At 34.3% G+C, this 23360-nt stretch overlaps 1 protein-coding gene across 8 annotated transcripts in view; it reads left to right on the forward strand.

Moving 5' to 3' along the window:
- Positions 1-23360, forward strand: part of LOC110833876 (uncharacterized) — a 332060-nt gene that overhangs the window by 123131 nt on the left and 185569 nt on the right. For 7 of the 8 annotated variants that reach the window (XR_015534109.1, XR_015534106.1, XR_015534108.1 and 4 more), the window contains exon 4: positions 18583-18780. The exons of the other annotated variant lie outside the window; for it this stretch is intronic. Coding sequence is in view for 2 of the 7 variants with exons in the window: in XM_087344943.1 (XP_087201069.1) it covers positions 18583-18616 (34 nt within the window). In the remaining 5 variants the exon portion in view is untranslated. The remainder of the gene's footprint in view (positions 1-18582; positions 18781-23360) is intronic. 8 annotated transcript variants of the gene reach the window in all.

A 23360-nucleotide genomic window follows, 5' to 3' on the forward strand; every position in this document is an offset into this window, starting at 1 on the left:
GGTCACAGATAGCAAGATCTTGTCTCGGGGCCCGGGGTCCTAGGCACTTTCTGCAGCACAGCTTGCTTCCCTGCTGTATTGATCTTGTTCTCAATGGAGCTAGCGGAGGAGAAGTGGTCCTTCGTTTACCTCGCTCTTTGTCACTCCTTCCTCTCTACTTCTCTCTCTCTCTCTCTCTTTGTGATGGCAGGGGAAATTACTTCCCATGTATAAACACTTTGGCTATGTACAGTACAGTAAGGGACACGAAAGGCTTCTAACAGGTTCCAGCCATATTCGAGGACGGTGTACTGCATGTGCGGATGAGGAACGGTACCTAACTGTACACTACCGAGCCAGGGAGCCTTTGATGGCAGCCGTGGTGGTACAAGTACGGGAGTTAGGATGATGAGGTGGAGGTTGGAGGTGGTGGAGTTGTCCAGGAGATGGTTCGGTGGATAGGGGAGCAGCTACAGTATTTGTTAATGCAAAGTAAGCGATGGGATGCGGACCCTGTGGCCAGAGCAAGGAGAAGGGGTGACGAGAATTTGAGGGGGAGGATGAGGTGTACGTGGAGGAGTAGTGAGGGGTCAAGGGAGCATAAGGGAAGCTTTTGCGTGTGTGCAAGCAGTCTTCCCCCCCCCCCACACCCAACATCCCCCTTGCTTAGAAACCTCATCTACCCTCCTTTGCTAACCCCATACCAAGTAGAAGGGTACATCCGTATCTTCACACCGACCCCTGAAGGAAAATACGTATAAAAAAAGAGCGGAGAATTCATCTTCTTATTCTTTTATGTCGCGTCTTCTCTTTCATAGTAGACAACCTGTTTTTCAAGACCGGATGATAAAAGCATTGCATTAACGGGTTGAAAGATACAAGACTAATCGGTATATTAAACGTTCTGCTAGGGAATGCGTGACCCTTGTGTTCTGCCCCATTATTCTTTAACCAGTTTTGAAAAAGCGTCAAGGAAAGATGTTGCAAGAATCTGAATGCAATGTGCACGCTAATCTGCTGCAAACCCTGGGAAGAAATTCTCCATCCAAGGTGCTGAGTAACGGAATTTCTGAACGGTCCATATAATCAAACTTCGAGCCCTGAGGTTCTGTGGTCATGGTTCATTTAGTTTTATTTTTCCTCGTACCGACGTTGGAACAGTTTCTTCGAATGTTTTATAACATTTATAAACGTATTGCATATAAAAGTTGATTTAAGTTTAGCCAACCAATTTATTTCTTAAGACAGATTATAATTAAATAAACATGTCACGACTTAATTAAATATAGTTTGATGTATTCACTGCAATGAGTCAGAAAATGCCTGTCGTCTGGGTTATAGGGCCGTGTAGTCTGGTAGAAGTTTACCGACGTTTCAGAGGTCCTTCATCAGGGGTTACTGCATTAAAAATCGAGTATATGTAATTTTCCACGGACAGATGAAGGCTCGTAGATTTGTTAGCTGTTTTAGTCATTAAACTTCAACACCAAATCGCACCGCTTATTGTAGAGAACAAACCATCGTTGAGCCCATGCAGTGAGATGTTGTCAGGCGCAAGGAACTGAACACGTGACTAACTCCATAGAGCAGAGACATTGAGAAGCTAATAGAACGCTCAGCTAGTCAATAATTTCTCGAATTTTATTTACCTGAAACTGCCGCTCTCATAAGAACTCGCCACCGGCCCTTATTCTGAGCCAGATAAATCCATTCCGCACTACCAAAAATTATTTTCCTAAAATCCATTTTAATATTATCTACTCATGTACCAGTAGGTCTTCCATGTTGTCCCTAACTTTAAGATTTTCCAATCGAAATTTTGTACGCATCTTTAAATTATGAAACTCGTCTTTATACAGTTTTTGAAGACTCCTGTACATTTATTCCCTTTGGGTCAAAAAATTATCCCATTCTCAAACACTATCAATCTGTGTTCGTCCCTCAACGGTGAATACCTTTCAGAATCAGAAATTCTGGAACATATTTGGTTACTATATTAACAAGGATGTCCGTTTAAACGTGCTATATATTCTGAGAGTACGTAGTTTAAGTCTGGTTCTTAACTGAAGGTCGCTGTTCTATTTAGTCCGTAAGGAGTTAGCCGAAAACAGCCCCTTCCTTCTTTTTCTTCTTCCCATAATGCCATTCGTCGCATTCTTAATGTCCTCTACTAGACGTAAATATTCGCCCATTAAACTAGTTCAAAATTGAAATAACTACCGTCAGGAAATTAACACCACAAACACGTACAGTCGATGTTCGCTTGATTAAACGTCATCATTATGAAGTTCTATAATATTCTAATCATAAGGAAGTTTAAAAAATTCATTAAAGATTTTAATCGGAAAATCTGAAGAGAGAGACCATTCCAAGGACATAGGCCTTAGTTGGAAAGTGGATGTTTAAATGGATTTTAGTGGAATATGCCATGACGGTGTAGACTGAATTCATTTGGATCAAGATAGGCCTCAATGGCCAGCATCTGTGAATACTGTATTGGGATAAAATGCTCATACGAGGCGTCGAACTTCGTCTAGCTACAAGACTCTCAGTTTATCTTAGGTCTCTGCAGCATAGAGTTAATTAGCATGTTTTCAGGAATTCAATTATTCATATGTAAGGAAGTAAGTCTTTACACCACAACCTAATTTAAGTTACAACAGTTAACGTAACAAGAAATGAGATTAATTATATTTCGTCTTATTTATTTTAACGAACTTCATATACAAATTCCTTATTGAAAGTTATGTAGTCAGCCAACAATAAATGAATTCTCATCTTCCACAGAAAACGACTTTCATCACCTGTTAACAAAAGACTCCATTGGTAAGGCACGTTTCAAACACTATACATTGAGGATCCCTTTTAATATTATCTCCTGTTCCGCATCTAGTTTTCTCACGCAGTTTTATCTTAAAAGTTTCTGATTAAATTGGTGCACACATGTTTTTCGTGATTTGTTATAGCAACTTAATTACGGTAGCAGTGTTAGATAATGAATACAAATCAAATTAAGTTCCTCATTACGTAATTTAATAAAATTTTGTGGACATTACTTTGAAACAGTCGTCCGCCTTTTCCACTTTCTTTCTTCTTTTTCCCAGCGTCGTTAACATCTCCTCGTTTTTATCGTAGTTCATGTGACGTCATTTCGTAATCTTCGAGATAATAAACGTATTGCTGTATCTATATTTTACTGGGTATCATCTGAATAACTGTCCCGTAAAAGTGACTTACACCAACCAAAATACTAACACATTTATGCCTACTATTGAAATCACGTTGAGAGTTACGTCTGCGTTGTAAGGTTGTGTAATTTAACAGTACGTAAATAAAGAAACGTTTCTGGGGTTGAAACCATAGCATTTAAATTTAAAAAATTGTCGGAACACGTGTACATAAATGGAACCGATGTAACGACATAGTTCGGGGAAGATGTTAAAAGTGTTGCATTGTGCTGCTATATCCAGGCGCAGTCTCGGACAACGAGCCGCGTGGAAAGAAGGGCGACGAATTTGAAAAAGAGGGAAACAGCAGTGTAACACGCTGTAGAGAGAGACAGAGCGAGGGTTAGAAAGATATGCCTTAGTGCGATGCTACTGAACAGTTTCAAAGTTTTATATTCTCAATGCCGTTCTATTGCTCACAGTTAATTTCAGTTCATCGTGAAATACAACCTATACACTTGATGTTCTACATAAAGCCTTAGTTTGCTTCATCTTTCATATCTTTTATGCCCCTTTAGATAATCTTCAAGGGTTCATACGATAATAATTTTCATAAACTCATTTTTATAACGATCTCTTTCCATGGAGCAGGGTTTTTCTTGAGAAGCTAATAGTCGCTCTGATAGTCAACAAATTTCACATCGATAATTGAACCCGAAGAACCACCAGCGTGTTTACAAGAGCCCGCCGTCGGTCCAAACCTGAGCCAGATTAATTCAATCCAAACACACAAAATATACACTTAAATAATGTTGCTTTATGCTAAAACCTGAATAATAAACCTAACTAATAATACATATGGGACCAACAGGACTTAACTATCGAGATGTTCTCTGTTTTGGAGCTTGCCGTCGATTGTAAAGTAAGAGTAGGATTAAATACGAGACCTCATTATTAAATATAAAACATGACAAATAACTGCATTATCATGTTCATCTTCTTAGTTCGAACGCCGTGTGGACTTGAATGTAGATGCCAATTTTTCGCAGGAACTCACTGCTTCCATTGAGCCCTGAATTTGGGGACATTTTTAAACGTTTATGTCTGCATATAAGGCTACGAGATGTCACAATTCAGAATATCACAATCGACATCTTCACTGCCGTGAACGTTATATCTCGTACAACTAATTTAATTGTCAAAAAATCACCACAATATTTTCTGGAACGTTGCGCTGTGTAGTCTGGTTTAAGTATACCGAAGTTTTTATATGTTTTCTGCTTCTATCATCATGCCCATTATCATCGCCCTCATTATGCAGGCAGCAATCACCTCTGAAACGCTGGTAAACTTATATTAGACTACGCGACACAACGTCTCAAAAGACTGTAATTTTCATACTCGCTGCTGTGAGAATCTGAAATCACGAACACTCAGTACTATTATCAATGCAGTCTTTAGCACTGCATTCTCGTGTTCGTTGTACACTGATGCGATGTAATGGCCAAATGACAAAGTAGACTGGGAATAGGCATAATGCATCTGTTATATTAATTTTCCGATAGTGCGCTAGCGGATTCACTGGGTTATAATTTTCATTCTTGCTTTATTCTTCCAATCTTTAATAAAGACTTACAATAGCTTTTCTACAGGTTACAGAGGGTTGCGTTAGGACTCCTGTTTTATCCTTGAGAATTCGGGGATTGGATACCAGTTACAAAACGGGTTACATGAAATGTGTTAGTCCGTGATTTTAATTTCTCGAAGCAACTGATTCAAGTGTAACATAATACGACCTCTTGCTTGAACAGTATTCCATTTTAATAATTAACAATAATTTACCTCAGTTTCGTTTTCTGAATATTCTAAAATTATGATCAAGGTCTTCTTTCGTGAGGTAAAAAATATTATCTGAAATAGACGGGTTATATATACTTAAAAATGAACCGTTTTCCTCAGCCTTGAAACCTTTATCAACAAATTTTTAATTTGTGACTTTTTCATAGAAATAATTATTTTATTTGTATATTTCCGTAGAAATTTGAAAGACGACGATACTGGGAATCTTTAACTCCCATTCAAATAGTGAGTTTTCAGCTTCTTTCCGCGACGAAGTATGAAGTTGACTATCTTATGAGTTATTTTGCAGTGTATTCTGATAGAATTTACAAACGCTTCATATTTGCTTACTGCATCTATGGTAAGGGCTATGAGTCCTTGGGGCCCTAATGTTGAAATAAGAAAAAAACTTCTGAGACGTAGATCAGCTTCTACTCAACATTCTAGAAGACAATCATATTCAAGGCTAACGAGATTTATAAAATCTCAAAGACTACGCTATATTTAAAAAGTCTGTACTTTGTTGCAGTTGGTACTCTTAATGTACTGGTTTTATGCACCTCGCGTACTCAAATCCGATCTCTCTAAGATAAGTAGTAGTGTTATCAAAATTTTGTACGCATTCACTGTGTCCCCGGCCCTTGCCACAGGGCTAGCCAATCGTTCATTTCGATAAAGTTACAATAGTACTCGACGTGAAAAGATAAAGTTGTTACATTGGCCTACACACATAAACAGCGTCATTAAGTACACCACAAATAAATAAATAATTACGTAATTTATTAGTTCCTTATATATTCGCGTTGCCGCAATAATCTGCAATTATATTCTGCCTTTGAATTTATACCAGTTTACTATTCATTTTGATTTCGAATGGTCGTAGTGTTAAACCAGTGCAGGATTAAAAATGTTAATAAGAGGTTATTTATTCTGTCTTATCTTTACGTACTCACTCTCTATATTACCATTTCGTACGGTACGGTAATTGAAACAGTGTTTTTGGTAACCTAACAATCAATCAAATGACTTTGGTTGTTGATACAAGATCAGTTAATAGCTTAGGAATCAAGTAAGATTATTCTTTGAATCTTCTTATGATCTGTGTTGCTAGGCTATAAAAGCATAATGTGAATATCTGATAGAAGTAAAAATCTGATTCATGAAAGACGAAATCAAATCTCCGCCCACTTCACATCAATCTCTGCTAATGCATATTCCATTCCATAAACTGTTCAAACAGTCGCGGCACATCCAACAACAGGTTACTGCTGTTGAAAAATCACCAACTGCCAATTTTCGTACTTCACACTCCGCAGTTCAATCAGTTGTACCAGCAGTTCCAAATCTTTTTTGTAGCCTGAACTTCGTTTTAATTTACAAAGCCTGGGTGATACTGAATCCTCTTATACGGGAAACGATGTTACGTGTCTTCAACACTTTCACCTGGTTTCTCATATTCTAACAAAATTTTAGGTAAACTTTGAGTTTAAAGGACTAAAAACTAACGAAGTAATATTTTAATTATGTTTTCTTTTCGCGCTGGAAAAAGTGTATCTAGCAGACAATATTTTGTGTCAAGTTTTCGAAAGAAATAATAACGTCTAGACAATTTACATGAAGTTATCCATTTAGACTAAATTCAGATTTAAGTTCATGTTATTGTAAGGAACCCCAAATTCACACAATTTTAAGTCCAATATCAAGTTTGACGACAATTAGAACTTTTATGTTTGAAGTAAATCTGTCGGAAACTATTTCGTAAGTTAATCTTTACTAGATGTGTTAAATTCCTGGACATTGTAGGGCTGACTTCATTTTAAAATAACTTTAAGACAGATTTAAGTATTTTCAAGTTCGTTAGTACGAAACTTTTTATATGAACTTTGTTACGGTAAGAGATTTATAAGTGTCCTCTAACATGCAGTCTATAATATATTGTCCTTCATCTGTTTATGATGACAGACAAAGGAGATGGCTGTTTTCTGGGATTTTGCGCTGTGTAGCCAAGAAGTTTACTGACGTATCACGGGTGCTTGGTACCTCCATAAGCCGGCCCTTATCAGAACCTTTGTAACCTCGGTAAACTTCTTTCAACCCAGAAGACAGTCATCTTTACACCTCCTTAAGAACCTCAAATCTTACCAAGATAATCCAAATTTGTAACGTCTGTCAGTCTCTGTTGATCTTCTAATTTTAAGTCTCAAGGTTGGACCATAGGTAAATATTTGTTTTGGGTGTGTAATATATTTTATTCTTTTAATGTCATTCAGCCAGTTCTGTTAGGCCTAAACAGAGCTGATTTCTTGCTGATCGTCTACATATCGAATTCCAGAACATTTTAAATTATATTTCTTCTAATTAACTGTATTTTTTCTTGTATTTCGAGAATTTTCTCTCTCCTGTCGTGAGCCCACTTCTGCCCCTTTGTTTCAAAATCCAGATTACATTGCAGTATAAAAGTGACGCTGTTTCTTGAATATTATATAAATATTATCAATAAGATGTTACTATGAAACTTAGGTTAATGTTGTCAAAAATTACATCAGAGCGTGTTTGTATCAAACACCTGCTATCGTGTAAAATTTGGTTTTGGCTAAGTACCAATCTGACCGTCAACAGAAAATCCTTAACTTCAAAATATTATATCGTAATATAAAATATATTTACAAAGAGTAAAACGTATCAGGTAGATACCTAATAAAGAAGTTCATAATTTATATTCTTCAGTAGTTATTAGGATAACGGAAAGAGGTATGAGATTGGCGTGTCATGTGGTACGCGTGAGAGAGATGAGAAATGCCTACAAAATTTTGGTAAGGAAGCCTGACCAGTAGAAACCACTCTATGACTTAAGCATATATATATATTTAGATAGAAACTCATTAAATTGATCAAATTGACCTTAGGAGTAAAGGCGTGGATTGGATTCAAGTGATGAAGGATATGGGACTGTTTTCCGGCTTTTGTGAACAAGATACTGAGTCAACAGGTTCCATAAAAGGTAGTAGATTTCTTGATTAGCTAAACCTACGATCAGCTGTTAAAAAGGTTTCTGTCCACTTAGTAAAATACATTTCTCCGACACGAATCAAAAATTGAATTTGCTTTATCAACGTTTTGGTGTTGACAGCCAATACCAAAATTTACAGCGGTATAAAATGCAAACGGATTGACGGACATATATTCTCCTTATGTCTTATTCTGTATCTCGTTTCAGTACGGTTGGGGTATTCTATTATAATAGGCCTATTACTTTTCCATGTGGGAAGCTCGGCTTCTAATTTTAAAATATCTTATGTAATGCGAATTTTATGACAATAAATTACTTCTAGTAGCCTCTGATTTAGACACATATAGCAAGTGTTACTACTCTCATTTTTACGATAATAGTGCGTTGCAGTGGTATGCGATTTCAGCGTGTCTTGCATATTTGTTATCGAACTCTTTTTTTCCCAATAGTAATCAGCGCTTGTTTCTGGAAGCCAAGCGAGGAACATACGTTGAAATCTTTTATTGATGATGAGTTTTAGGGAAGTTGTAGGTTCCAAATGTTTCGCCTTGTTCTACAACCATGTCGATTGGCTGTGATTTCCGATTTCTCTGTGGCAATGTACTGTTGTTAGTGCGGGCTAGATTTCTAGTTTGTTGGAGAAACTGTCTCTGTTCCTCTCCGACCCCGCCCCGTGCATAGTCGACATGCCTTCGTGGGGTTGGTCCATTCATATGGCATCATGTAGCGCCACAGCATCTGACACCTGCCTGGCAGACGCCACAAACTTCATCTTCAAACTCATCTCCGTCAGCAAGCTTCTGCTATCAAACGAGACAGCCCCTAATTTTTTGTTAAAAATGCTGAGGTATCGGTTGTAACGTAATGGTATTCACTAGAAGTTCTAATACCCCTTCCTCAAACACTACCAGGTCGTGGGTTTTCAAAACTAGTCTTGTCCGAAGTTAAGGGGATTATGAAATGCAACAATCCGTCGTACACCATACATGTTTTCATAAAATTGTCTAACGTTTTGACGGGTGATGAGTTTTTTCCGTATAATAACTATGAAGCCAACCGATGTGGATATCAAAGAAAGATAACAGCAGAAGAAGGTTGCTATAGAACGAAATAAATTTAGATAATTTAAATTAAAACTATCTAATAAGAAAGTAGAAATACTGTAATAATGAGTGAATTACATAGAAAACTCTGTACATATTTTATTCGGAAAGAGTGTGACATTCTGCTAAGTACTTTCAGTTACACATCAATTCCCTTTTCTACTTATAGGTATTAAATGCAGTGGGAGAGGAATAAATTGAGACTAGTCTATATATTAATTATATGTTTAATAGACACTTTACTGTATAAATGTAACATAGGACTATAGAAATTGAAGTTAAATATAGATAATAAATTTGAAATGAGCAATTAATTTTACAGATAATATAATTAATATAAAGTGACCACTGAGTGATTAATATTAATAAATCATATTATATTACATTCTAAGTCTTGTGACTCTTACTTCGCACACGAAAGTAACAATACTTCACTATTGACGAGGTATGAAGTTACATTTTCTGTGCTGCGTGTGACAGTAACATTAATAAAATTATAACTCTCAAGGTGTGTTGATAAACAGAAGGCTACCAGAATTATTTATTCATCAACATCATCACCATTAGGTCACTTGTTGACCTCTTCCAAGTTTCTTCGTTTCCTTAATTCATGTGGTTTATCTACTAGATTTAGTCAGCATGCCTGTATATTCTGTCGACATGATAAATCCAGAGTTCTTTATATTTTTAAAAAATTTCCAATATATGTTCTGTTTAATTCATTTAATATACTTTCGGTTCTTTTGTAGTGTCTACAAATATTTGTCGCTGTTCTCTTGAATTTTATTTCGGTTTCCCGCAATTCTGTTTTTTAAAATACATTGTATATTTTTAATTGACCTTATAAAAGTGTTGCCAAAGCTAGGGTATCATGACTCTTAGTTGCTAATCGTATATATAAGATTATGTAAAAGAACAGGCTTACGCCAAAATGTACTGTTAAATATTTCCAAAGATGTGTAACCTGTGTTTCGATCTCAGCCAAGATCTGTTTATTTACTTGTGGCTTATTTAATGGCGTATCTCAGATTATATAACATCAAGTGATGTGATTATTAATGATAATGAATTGGAAAGGGTACAGAAGAAAACGAGAATGGCCTAATTAAATGACTATCCCGTTATCTGTCTAAAGAAACTAACGAAATTCACTAAAAACCTCAGTCAGATAAACCAGTATTCTCGCCTAGATTTTGAACCAAGATTTTCTTAATGTGAGCACAATTGGTAACAACTCGTCTGAGACGTCTGGTTCGAGTGTCTATTAAATCAGTACAGATATTCTAGTAGGCTAATAAAACTGTTTTCTTTTTGTGTAATTACAAATCTTTTGTGAGAAAAGTGAATATGAAAATTAGTTTACAAAATGCAGCAAAATGATGCAAAAGCAATGCTGATTTATGTGATGGTTGTGTGTGTACATATTTTTGGGTCACTCTGCATCCATAGATTTTCTAAAATACCCGCAGTCCTATTGACGATCCTTTTCCTTACGTATCAAGAATTTGTTCTGTGATTTATGCTTCAAAATTATAACTTTTAGTACATTCCTTTCTCTTGAAATATTGTATATGTTTTGCTGGGGGTTATGACGAGTGCTCTGCTTTAGAAGTAAGGACACATCTCTAACTATTCTACTTGTAAGCACAAAATAAAACGCATAGGCGTAAAGTGAAATACTCTTGATGATACATGGTCCAAAGTTTTTTCATTAGAAAATGCATAACCATTTGCGTCAGCGGTCTACAAACTATGTTGTTATAATATCGGATTTGCATTATAATTCAGCTTTTTGTGTACTCGTGAAAAGTTGAAAACAACATATTTTAACAAAGGATGAACACAAGTTCTACAGTAGCACGTATTATTTTTAACATGAAGGAAAGTTTTCGAAATTTACGAGATATGATTTGGCTAACAAAGAACGTCTCCTCATATACAAGTATGTGGGCAGTTATAACTTTTTCAGTGTAAATATCTTCCGCGCTTATAATTTCAGCATTTTAATTATGCCTGTATCGCTGAAGTTAGAACAAATTTGTATTGATTATATACACGTAAGTAACACAATTGCTTGTATACTATCAACTGAAAATTTTCTTTAGGCGTTATGGAGAAGAAAAACAAGCTATTTTAAATGAAAGTCTTTTTTCTAAACATTTCCGATCTCAGTGTCTCACGGTCTCGGAGTGGGTCTTGACCTCTTGGATGCTGTAATTTCGCGGTTTCGAATCCAGCTCAAGGCAAAGAAGTTAAATACTTTCTCGTGTTTCTGTGTCCTCCTGTCCTGTGTTGGGATGAGACAATCACTGATCACCAGTCCAAGGAATCCTGTCAAATTTCTGAAATAATTCATGAAATTGGAATAGATCGCAAGGTCTAATATATGAGAGTTGATGATGATTGTTTCTGAAAATTTATTACGTAACCGATTTTGGCTTAAAATTCGTACTCGTCGTGAGTCTTTCTATGCGTGGTACGTGGTATTGCTGGCACTGTTATTATAAGCGTTATTTGCATTGAGTAGACTTCCAGGTTTAATACATGTGCCACGTGTTTATGGAATGTAGAATTCTCCTCAAATTGTTTAGCATTTTAGAAATTTAAAAGTCTTGCGTTACTCTCATTAAAATTCCATCATGATAATGAGACTTGTAAATACTTGTTTTAGTCTCGTTTTATGAAGCAGTACCTAATTCACTTTGAATTATGATAGCTATGTTTAAATCTTGTGTGAAGTTAGTATGCATTTTCGACGAAGTGTTTTAATTTCATTCTTTTGCATGACACTTCGACGTACATATATATGCAAGCCTACCAACCGCTTTTATATTTTTCGTTTTAAGATAGGCTTTTTTATTTTATTGAATAAATGTAAATTTAGGAAAATATTGTAATAATATATTATGTATTTTGTTGATTGTTGGTACATAATTTTAATATATGTAATTGTTTCGAAAATAATGTATATGTTTTCTCAGATTGTTTTTACACCTATTAACAAATAGAGCGTATTCTACCTGACGTAAAAATAATATGATTTTTATGATTTAAAAAAATCACTTAATAACGGCCTAATGTATGTGTAATGTTCTTGTGTTTCTTTGCTGGAGTCCCTTTCTTACTTACATTTCAAAGTATTATACAATAAATAAATGCAGTGATTACAGACCCCAGAAACACACGTGTTGGCTTAACCTGTTGCGTTCATATTAATTATTACTTTGCGAAATACAGATTCATGCTGACACCGTAGGTGAAGAAGTATAATAGTGCTATTTATTTATTTATTTATTTATTTGTCGACTATTTAAAACAAGCAACACATAACTGAAAGTTCGAAAATATTTCATTAATCTCCTGAAATGAAAAATTTATTTCATTGTTTATTACTTAATATATTTTGAGCATTCAGATTTATAAGTTAGTATCACATAAACAGTGACGAAATGATGTTATTGTATGCTTTTATAAGTACAATAATTTTGTAAAGCATACGTTGATGAAGTTCTTAATATTTTAATCACATAATGTCTCATATTTCGACATAGCATTTCTATAAATAGAAAGAAATTGTCTAATGAATTATTTACTTACAGGAAATACGTTTTCTTATTTCCATTATTCTACATACTCTTATATATTTACACATTGAAAAGTAACTGTAAAGACAGTTGCTTGTTTAAAAAAAATGTATACCGGACACTCACAATAAGAAAACTGAGGTTTCTAAGTTATTACCTAGGGGAATATGAAGATGGATGTCGTGTGGGGTTTTACGCTGTGTAGTCTCATAGAAGGGCTACGGAAGTTACAGATGTGCTTGCTGCTTACATCATTAGTGTGCCCTCAAACGTCTGTAAACTTGCACCAGACTTCAAGGCACAGCAACACAGAATTGTCCACACAGAGAAAATTTATAAATTCTAAGCATCCCATTGACAGTATACCGATTTTCGCTGTAAATAAATAAAATTTAAAGGACTGATTGTATAATTTTTATGATTGCCAAAAGAGAGTAACAGGGAGAGAAATTAGGTAAATCATTTATTAATTTGGTAAAATATTGCAAGGGAAATAAAAAAATTAAAATTAAATAACAATGCGCAAAAAAGAGCCTACATAACCAGATATCTTGGAAACTACAGTATCTAGACTTTTTAAACTGCAAAACTTGCATATTCTGCGGGTTTCATATTGTACATTTCATCATGTTTTATTTTATTTTTTATTATTATTTATTGATCTTTACGTCATCATAGAGTCGTATACATTCTTGTTACCATAATCGCCACCGTCAGAACGTGACTTCAATATTAAGACTAGATTATTATATCAATGTAATACATTTCATCAATATTACTTGAATTTATGTGTGTGATATATGAGAGAACTTAGTGAAGGAGACAGTGCACATTTGATCAAAGTTCTTAGAACGGCACTGAAAGAATTTATAACAAAATACATTTACACTGAATACAGAATTTATTTAAATTTAAACCTAAAAAATATTTTTTTTAAAAAAAACCTTTCGCTGGGGTACCTTACTGCGTATAAAGTAAATTACAGTCTTCAGCAATCTTTAAACAATCCTAAAAATTATGTTGTGTATAACTTGAAATCACTTAGAGAATGTTTCTTTTTGTCCAGCAAAATTCACTATACCTAAATACTCTTCAAAACGGCTTTTAATTAAATTCGCTTACCTTCGGCACAACCAAGTCACTCCACGGAGCAAAGTTCTTTAGAACCAATTGCAACTCAACCCATTTTACGGTACTTGGTCTTTCCAAGTTTAACGTACATGCCTGAGGCCTTGAGTACCAAATATGCTGATCCTTCAACCCCGGCCAACTCTCCTCAAGCTGGAAGGGAACTCCTTGTCGCCTGTCTGTGGCTGCAGCAAACTCACAGCTGCAGTTCATAAGCACGGGCCGTGTGCCGAGCCTAAAACCTAAGAAGGCGTTAAGCCACGGTTTCAGGGGCCTTTCACTGACCATCGCGATCGAATGGTTACCACATCTACTTTATATTTTGGAGGTACGGGATTTAAATCTTAGTATGGAGGCCAACTATCTTGTCAGAGATATCTCATGGTTTTCTTCAGTAAATTTCCGCAATAGAACCTTAAATTATGTCATTATCGCCTCCTTTCGTATTATTTTCAGTTGTCCATTAATACTTCGAAGCTATATATTTTGTGGTCAGATAGCGTCGGTAAATGAGCCAAAGATATTAAATTATCACGGCCTTTTATCATATGCAGGCCTAATATTATTTTAAAATATTTATCTGTGGGACTACATTTTAGGATGTAGGGAAGTGAATGAGTATGATATATGACGTAAAACTGTAATGTTAAAAAAAATATTTAATACAAGTTATTGATGTAAATGTGAACTCCAAAACGCGACTTCCAGCAGTGAATTGATTTGGCTCAATTAATCTTGACCTAGGTAATGCTTAATACTTGAACCGTAATAATATTAATATTGTGTTGACACGATTACGCTCCGCCCACTGTGTACGTACACAGCAGTGCACAAACGCGGTAAGCGAAAGGCTGATGCTGGAATTGATTGGCACTTGCTGGACCCGATTCGCGTGTTCGTTCGATTCGGATGACACCGCAGCAAACATGTTTGAACAGTATTCCACGTGGCCAGGACACGTGCTGTTGTTTTCATCTTCCGTCCGTAACATAAATACAAACACAACATGGCTGTACGTCAATATCGGAAAACAAAATGTAGAATTGTGAATGAAACTTGCCTTTTTTATTCATTCATTCATTCATTCATTCAGACCTGTGCTTAATTTAGCGGTTTTCCAATGCTTTGTCATTTTGCAGTGAATGGAATTATTGATGTTTGAGTAAGATAATTCCGTTACATAACATTACACACATTTGAAATTTTCTGCTTGTTATGATGAAATTATTGCCACTTTATTAAGTTTATTCTTTTACATAATCGCATGGTCCTTTTTTGAGAGTAGATATTATAAAACACCTATATTATAGATACAAGAATTGATTCGAATAATATTAAATATAGGGTCTATATTTTATTGTTTAAAGTAATTCCATGTTTTGCTTTATTTTAATGAATGTCACGAATAACTTCTGAAATATAATAATATATTAATATTAATTGTAGTAATAATAATAATAATAATCACGCCAGATAAAAGAGATTAGGCTCTTATGGATGACTATAATGTCACAGTGTGTCATAATGATACCAATAAATAAAAATATTTGTTATATTTAAATAATTTTATTAGCGAGCTTATCAAAATCAAAATGCCTGTAAGAGACAAACAGTGATAAAAATATACAGTAGACAACATAGGTTTATAACTAATTAAAACAAGAATATTCTTCACGAAGAAAGAAATTCATAAATCTTTTTATTTCACATGAAACACTGAAGAAAATGCTCACTTCCGTGAATAATGCAAGAATTTTTTCTAATATAATTAACTTTATTGGTATTACGTGAAATTGTGTTTAAATTCATTTAAACTGAAAGCACGAACTCTTAAATTGGTGTTTTATTTGAAGAAAAATGCAAAAGTTTATGCTGTGTTGTAGGATACGGATGTACCAAAACGTACCTAATCAGCGCTCGCGGCTTGTTACTTAAGTTGCAACGTGCATAGGTAATTAAATCTCGAAGCAAATTGTCTGTTCCCTAAATTGCTTTTATCCTTCCTTCTTGAAACCCCTTATAGTAGTTTATAATATATTTTGAAGACATACACTGACAGAAAATATTTTCCTGATTAAATTAAACGGAGTAACAACATGATTTTAAAAATCTAGAACATAGAAAAGTACTTGAAAAAATGTTCTTGATCTGAATGTAACATTTTAGCATGGGTGAATATATTTTAATAGCCGGGAGCTTTAATGATGGGGGGGTCACTTCGACGATGGCGTTATCTCGATGAAGAGCGAAGTTTAATTGGAACAAAGTAGAACTCGAGGAAGACAACTTTTGCCTCTCTGTAGGAATAATAAAGGCAAAGAGTTTCAATAGAAAAAAGTTTCCGAAACGAAGAGTACTTCTTATTAATTTAAATTGTATTCCTGCAGTTTAATTTGGAAGAGAGAATGCATGTATATAGTAATTCAATTTACCTACTAATTTTGTCAAATTGGAAAACTTTTGTAAAACAAAGAGATGCTTATTAGGAAGGTACAGATAACCATGTTTTAATCCCGTCTACACATAGATTTAAGTATGTAGGTCTATTGAAATCTTAAATCGGTATCATTGTGACGAATTTTTGAGTTCAATATTTTAAGGAACTTCGTATCTGGAATTTTAGGATTAGGTAATTAAATCCTTCTTACTTTGCCATATTTACTGTTTTATTTAGAGTTGATGTTATCAAAACATGTCTTTGTGAAAAAAAATGGGAATATGTCGTACATATAGACATTGTGAGAACCGGGGGTCTCATGGTGGTGAAGATTTCGATGTTAGTTTTCTGGTTGCAGCATCGCGTAGACGTGAAAGCATATTTCAATCTGCCAGAGGAATATACTGTCTTTATCTTCAGGTCTGAGATGGAGGCAGTATGTTTTTCCGAAACATTGGTATCTGTCTACGAGTTTACGTAGCGTTACAACCCAGAAGACCAACATAGACAAATTACAGTAATTTTGACATTGATGTGGTTGAAGAATGTTTTATGGAAATTTATAAATAGCAATTCAGTTTCTGTTACAAAAGAAATGTCATTTTATTTTGTTGAGATTGTGGAGGATGAATACCTTGAACCTTTAATGTAATCAAATGGTGCTAGTTTCTTATTACTTATTAACCTTCTCTAGAACAGTTAAATGTATTTAATTCTTCGTGAAGATAGTTGTAACATAAACATAGCTGCTCTTTATTGAAACATATTCAGGATTATTGTGAACATAAGGTCACATAAGAACCCTATTTGTTTTGGGGACATATAAATAAATATATTTATTCATATATACAATTTTACGATTATTTTAAATTTTTCCTGTGTGATACTTTTCTGAAGATACGGTATGGAGGTCTACAGGACTGGTTTCAGTGAAATGCTAATTATATAGAGTGGCTTGGATGGATCATAATTGCATAGATGAAATTGGAAAAAATTTCTGTTGCCTTTATAGTACACAAGCTGACATAAAAGTGAAATATGATATTTATAGGTTATGAATAAGGAATGTTTACCTCATTACACTAAAACAAGTTTCCAGGTATCTAGGAAATTAATATTCTGATAATTAAAATATATAATTAAACTCTGTATCCACAGCCTATAAATAATTCAAGTTGACCAGATAACTCAACTTCACATATATTATCTTCTACTCCTAGTGTCTATTTTCCCATGCATTTACGTAAGTGCAATAGTAAGTTCATATATGAATGGGCACATTGAAACTTTATAAATGTTCCTTGGCTTGTAGCGCTTGAACGTGTACGCCGATTTGCACCATAACATGCTTATGCGTAGAGATCAGGAAGATGTCTTTGAATAAATAAAGCGTGCGTTAAACAACTCATGATAATTTATGCTACATTGGTACCCTCACAAGCAGTTATTTTCCTGTTTTAATTTCGTTTTGAGAATTTGGTTCTTTTGTTCAATAATGTCTCGTCTTATGTTTCGTGGAAAAAGTTTTACTTTGGTACTCTGAATCACAATTTGATGAATTATAATTTACGTACCTCTGATAAGGCGTTAGTGGTTCTGGCATTGCATCTTTTCAACACAAAACTTATTACGTGATTTAATGTTATTTTTCCCCTTGTCTCATTTTCCTTTCGATTTGTATCTTGCTAAGAATAATTATCGTGCCGTTAGCATTCTAATACAATTAGTGCTGAGCTTAAGAATGTGAGGATATTGTCATCCATTTTTCTTTATTCTTTGTTGCTTTAAACCAATGTCTAAACTTTATCATTGCATTGCAGTAGATGAAATTTTTTTAAGCATGTGATAAATATAAATACCACAAATTTTGAGTAAATTTAGTGGCCAGTGATTTTAAAATGATAGTTGCTTATATCCACATATGGTAGATAGAGTATGATATCTTGATAAGTATTCTAAAATACAAAATACTATTAATTAAATATTATTTGGTGATAACGAAATATCCTTAAAAAAATTACAATATTTCGCAGCGGAACTTATTAGAAGATTAACTTAGTTTATCATTTACAATTCTCATATGGTATATTTTATCCTTTTAATTTGTTTGTTTTTAATAAATAGTACCTATCGGACAACTATAACGTACATCCAAAACATCCTACTTTGGGACTGGACAATCGATTAATTTCGCCACTATACTAACTGATGTTACAAGTGATACTAATTTTGACGACGTTTCGTGTAACTAACTTCATTTGAATTTTTGTATGATTTCACAATATAAATAAAACATTTTACAACGACTAACTCAGACCTGTCTTATTGTCCACAGGGTAGTTAGAAACGTCTTCTCTTCCACCATGTAAAGGGCGGCTTAAGATATTCGGTGCCATACAGAAATAGAGAAGTTCATCGGTGTAAATCGGTGGACTCGAAATTGACTGCAGATCCTCCGCGAAGTGCCAGCACCGAGAACGCGCAGGGAGCCGCGTTCTTGCGCGTCATAAATCCGTGGTCTTCAGTTTCAATGGTAACGTTACTATTTTATGTTTAACGTATTTGTGCACACGTTGCATAAGAAATTGTGTTAATGTTGTATATTTGTACTTACAGAATTTTATTTGAATGTACCAAATTAAGACAGAGTCCGGTGGAAGGCTTTGGTTAATTCGGTGATGAACCTTCGGGTTCGGTAGGCCATCTAGTTAGTTAGTTAGTTAGTTAGTGAACCAAATTAAGAAAAAATATGCAAAGGAAAGGAGTCCATTTCGCCGTAAAAATATATAGGAAGATTTACTGTTCGCGAAACGCTTTATTTTTCTAAATAAATTAGATATATTATTATTCTTGAACATTAGTTTTTTAATTATATATTATTGTCAAACCTCGACAGGTGTATAGTCTTCATTGTTATACATTCAGTTTCATGGAGATAGGGTGGTAATTAAAATTAAGATTTCAAGGAAACTACTCCATCCCTACTGTTAAAAATGCAAGGGCTCCTATACAACAATTAATGCCCATCTTAAATATTTACTGCCTGTATAAAATGGAATGATATTATTCATTTCGAAGTTCGTTATCAGATTCTTGAGTTTTTCTTCATACTTCTCTAAAATACGTTGATTTTAACCCATTCCATGGTTCAGAAGATCCTGAATTCTTCTTGCTACATATTCCTACGTATTTTTATTGTTTCTCTTATTGTATACTTGTATATAAAATGTTCTTCATCATTTTCGCATGGTCAACTTTCTTTAATTTAAATAATAGTCTTATTATTTTTCCCTACTGTTAGCAGTTTGCATTTATTTTCGTGTTTCTTTATTTGCATTAATCATGTAAAAACTTCATATGCAAGTAAACATAATTTCTTATCCTTCCTTGCAACCTGCGTTATACATCTAAAACACACACTTGGTTTATGTGGTGATATTTTAGACAAATTACGTAGCCCTGTTTTTATGATTAGATTTTCGTGGGTGAAATTATCAGTGGTTTTTGTTGTGGCCAAACAGATTTCAAAAAAATTATCACATTAATATTTATAACCGTTTCTTAGAAGTTTATTTTATTATGTAGCTTAATCGGAAGCCAACTGATAATCCTCTTCATTAAAATTACAAACATAAAATATTTTTTTTTCAAATTCCCTGCAATTATTTCAGTAATAAATACGTGTAGCATGTTGTAGGAAAAACATTGTCGTTAAATATTTAAATGTAGGAATATCAAACATTTCTTTTGGCAGTCTAATTATTTATAATATATTTACTAATTTATATAAAAATATTAAATGATTCTCACTAATTTATTGGTATAAAGATGTTGATATTTTTACAAATATTATACTTTCAGTACGCAGTACGTTTGTTCGTAAATGTTTGCAGAAATTACATTTTGAAGACTTGGATTTTATCCATTTCTGAGTCACGTAACATGCTGTTAATTTTTCTGAAGGACCACCCCTTATCAGATGTCCGTGACTGCTTACTGAGCCTATTCGCTGCTACCGTTCATATCTGAAACGCGTCCTCTTCATCCTTGACAAGAGGACGCGACATGCCTTGGTGAACGAGACACTGTCTGGCTTGAGTTTCCTAATCTTACATTTATTAAATTAACAAGTATCAGACTAATTTTTCTGATGTCAAAATGTGTTCGACTTGTCTGTCCGCGCAGGAACTAAGAACTTTGAATCTAAATGTAATGTAAAAATGTAAAAAAAATTCGTTAGGCCTTGTAAACGAAGATGAATGTCTTCTGGATCATAGCACCGTATAGTAGCGCGGTAGTCTGTTCGGTGTTTACCAACATCTCAGCGGTCAGGGCGATGAGGTCATCGCACTGATCGTCCTAACGATGGAGGCGGTAAGGGCCTCTGAAACTCTGATAAACTCTTCCAGACTACATGGCGCTACAAACCAGAGGAGAGACACTTTCTTTATATCCGCCGTGGAAACCCGAGATCCTAGTTAGGCCTCGTAAACATTCACACGGGAGGTCTTCTCGGTTGCCACACCGTTCAAATTCCCAGTTACAAAGGTTCTGTGAATTATTAGCCCTGTGCATGTGGGGAATTTAGAAACAGATACAAATATCGTATTAGTGCAATGTGTCTTTAAAAGGTTTTAGGTGTTCCACGAATTCTTACAAGAATTTACCAACTGCGAAGTAACCTGGACAGCAATGAGAGTGTGCAAACAAGAAGTGGTTTTTGTTTAGTACTCTCTAAAACAATGAGAATATATCAGCATAATATTTATGATAAGAACGTGGTGTTTGCTTCAATAACTTCATTTGAAGTATCTGTTCTTTGTATCACGTATCATCATATGTTATTTCCTATTTACCGTATGGCTATTGAAAATTAACTGACTAAATTGTGATAAGTTATCGTAGTATAAATACAGCAGTGAAGGAAAGATAACTTGCATTACTCATTATGAATGGTAGGTTAGGAAAAATATTTTCTCTATCTTTTTAAGATTTTAATTAGCCCAATTCGCGTTTGCACCGATAGTTTGGAAGTGCTGACAGACCGATGAACTTGACGTTTTATCTGTCAAATATAATTGAAAACTGAGTAATTATTGCTACTGTTATAACTTTTAACATTTGTAAAATTAATTTGTTAAATAATGGAAGTTTAGAGATTTAATCACTGGGATGTTGGAAGTTTTAATACAAGGGAAAATACTTTTCAGTTGCTGAGTTTGAATTTAATTTTTTTGTATTTTTCTTAGGTTTTATGTATCTAACAGTGCGGTAGTCTTAATTTTGAATAATTATTATAATGTTTTGGGCGCCTAATTTTTATTTCGTGTACAATATCATGTTTTATAATGGATCATTATCTAGGGCCGTTATAAATTTCGAATTTATAGTGAGATGTCAAATCTCTGTACTCCCAGCTTACTCCGTGGAATGTGCAGAGTTCATACAGGAGTATGACTGTACAGCAGTCTGAATTTGCAATGTCCAGCGATAATCGAGCAACGCTTTTTTTGCTTAACCGAATAAATTTGCTTCTGAAGCAGGCCTACAGTAAAGATTGAAAGTGCATCAGGAACTTCTAAATTATTTTAGAATTCTGTGGTTGAAAGCCATAATTGATATATGTAAAAATACAATTTTAGCAGTAAATCATTTTAAAAGTTATGCAACTAATATAAAATTACGTTTTCCGGAAACAAAGTTACACTTTTCAATGATAGTATGGCTTTATAATGTTTTCATTTGCACATGTCATGTTTTTTCCTGGCAGAGGACACCACTAGAACTTCATTTCAACACTTATTCAAATACTGTCAAAAATGCATGTAACAGCTTATGGATTTCCACCGCAGAATTATAAGTTGGCCGACGGACGAACATCGACTGAAGATGAACTTTCATTTGGGCGACATCAGACATGTCACATTCTGGTGTCTGTATTATAGTAGAGCTGATTCTTTTAATGAGTTACTTAACACGATAGGCTAGAATCTTAGGGAAACTGATTTTTAACGATGATTTATGTTTGCGTTATTTTTCTTCAAAGTTCTTCTGTTGAAACGAGTAACATAAGCGGTCCTGCCCCTGCTAAAATCTTTTGCAATGAAAGACAAAGCATTTGTGTCAACTGGAGTCGTCAGTAGATAAATTACTCTGTTTTCTGAGAGAAAATATCCCAAAGGGACCGATACTTTAATTTTTTGTATTATATTTAATATTTCTACATTTTTGGCGTCTCAGATATTCGCACTGCTGGAAACAAATAATTTAAATGTACCGAAACTGGATGGGTACTAAGGTTATACCACACAAAATTTTACATTTTCTTTATAAAATTTATTATCGTAAAAGATTAAGAGGTCGGAGATAAACTCAGGGAGAAGCGACTTGCAGTTTTAGTTCAATAATGGTGTTGGAAGGAACAGTGAATTAAAATTTACAGAACGTAGAGATATGAAGTAGAGTTTCTTTTAGTTTTTTAGTTAGAATGCGACTATTTTTAGTATAAACGCACTCTCTAGTTTACCAAGGCGTCTTATTATTTAATTAACACAATTACATCAGGTAAAAAATCTGAGACTTAAGTCACAACACAAGGCATCTGAATTCCGCTGCGAAATTTATGCTTTATAAATACAGATGCTGTAGTTTCAAAATCAATCAGGCGTGGATTTGTTAGAGACTTTTTAAAATACATGTCGAAATTTGGGTAACCATTTTTGAGCAAATGTAGTCTTAGAGGATACAAGACATTTCCTACCATTTTATTATATCGATAGTTTTATTCCTGCATTTGACAGTGTTGAAATTATATTAGGCCTATAACATCACATTAAACAGTATTATTATTTTTATTAGTGTTTTAATATTATAGGATCTTCAGTATTGACAGTCACTCTGAGCCACAGCGAAAGTTTTCGGTCATAATCTAATTAAAGAGACGAATTAAATTGTCTTTCTATACACCGGTGGGCTACTCTGTTACTAAGTAATTCTTACTTTTTCATCGAGGGTTGTCCTAATAATTACAAGACCTGTAGAATTGTTTGTACGGTTCTTATTAATACCTTGTCGATATTTCAAATTTCATTTTCCTAGTGTTATAATCATTGT

The sequence above is a fragment of the Zootermopsis nevadensis genome, unplaced genomic scaffold (assembly GCF_977971745.1).
Source record: "Zootermopsis nevadensis isolate Lab colony 2312 unplaced genomic scaffold, Znev_1.0 Znev_ptg000008l, whole genome shotgun sequence".
Lineage (NCBI taxonomy): Eukaryota > Metazoa > Arthropoda > Insecta > Blattodea > Termopsidae > Zootermopsis > Zootermopsis nevadensis.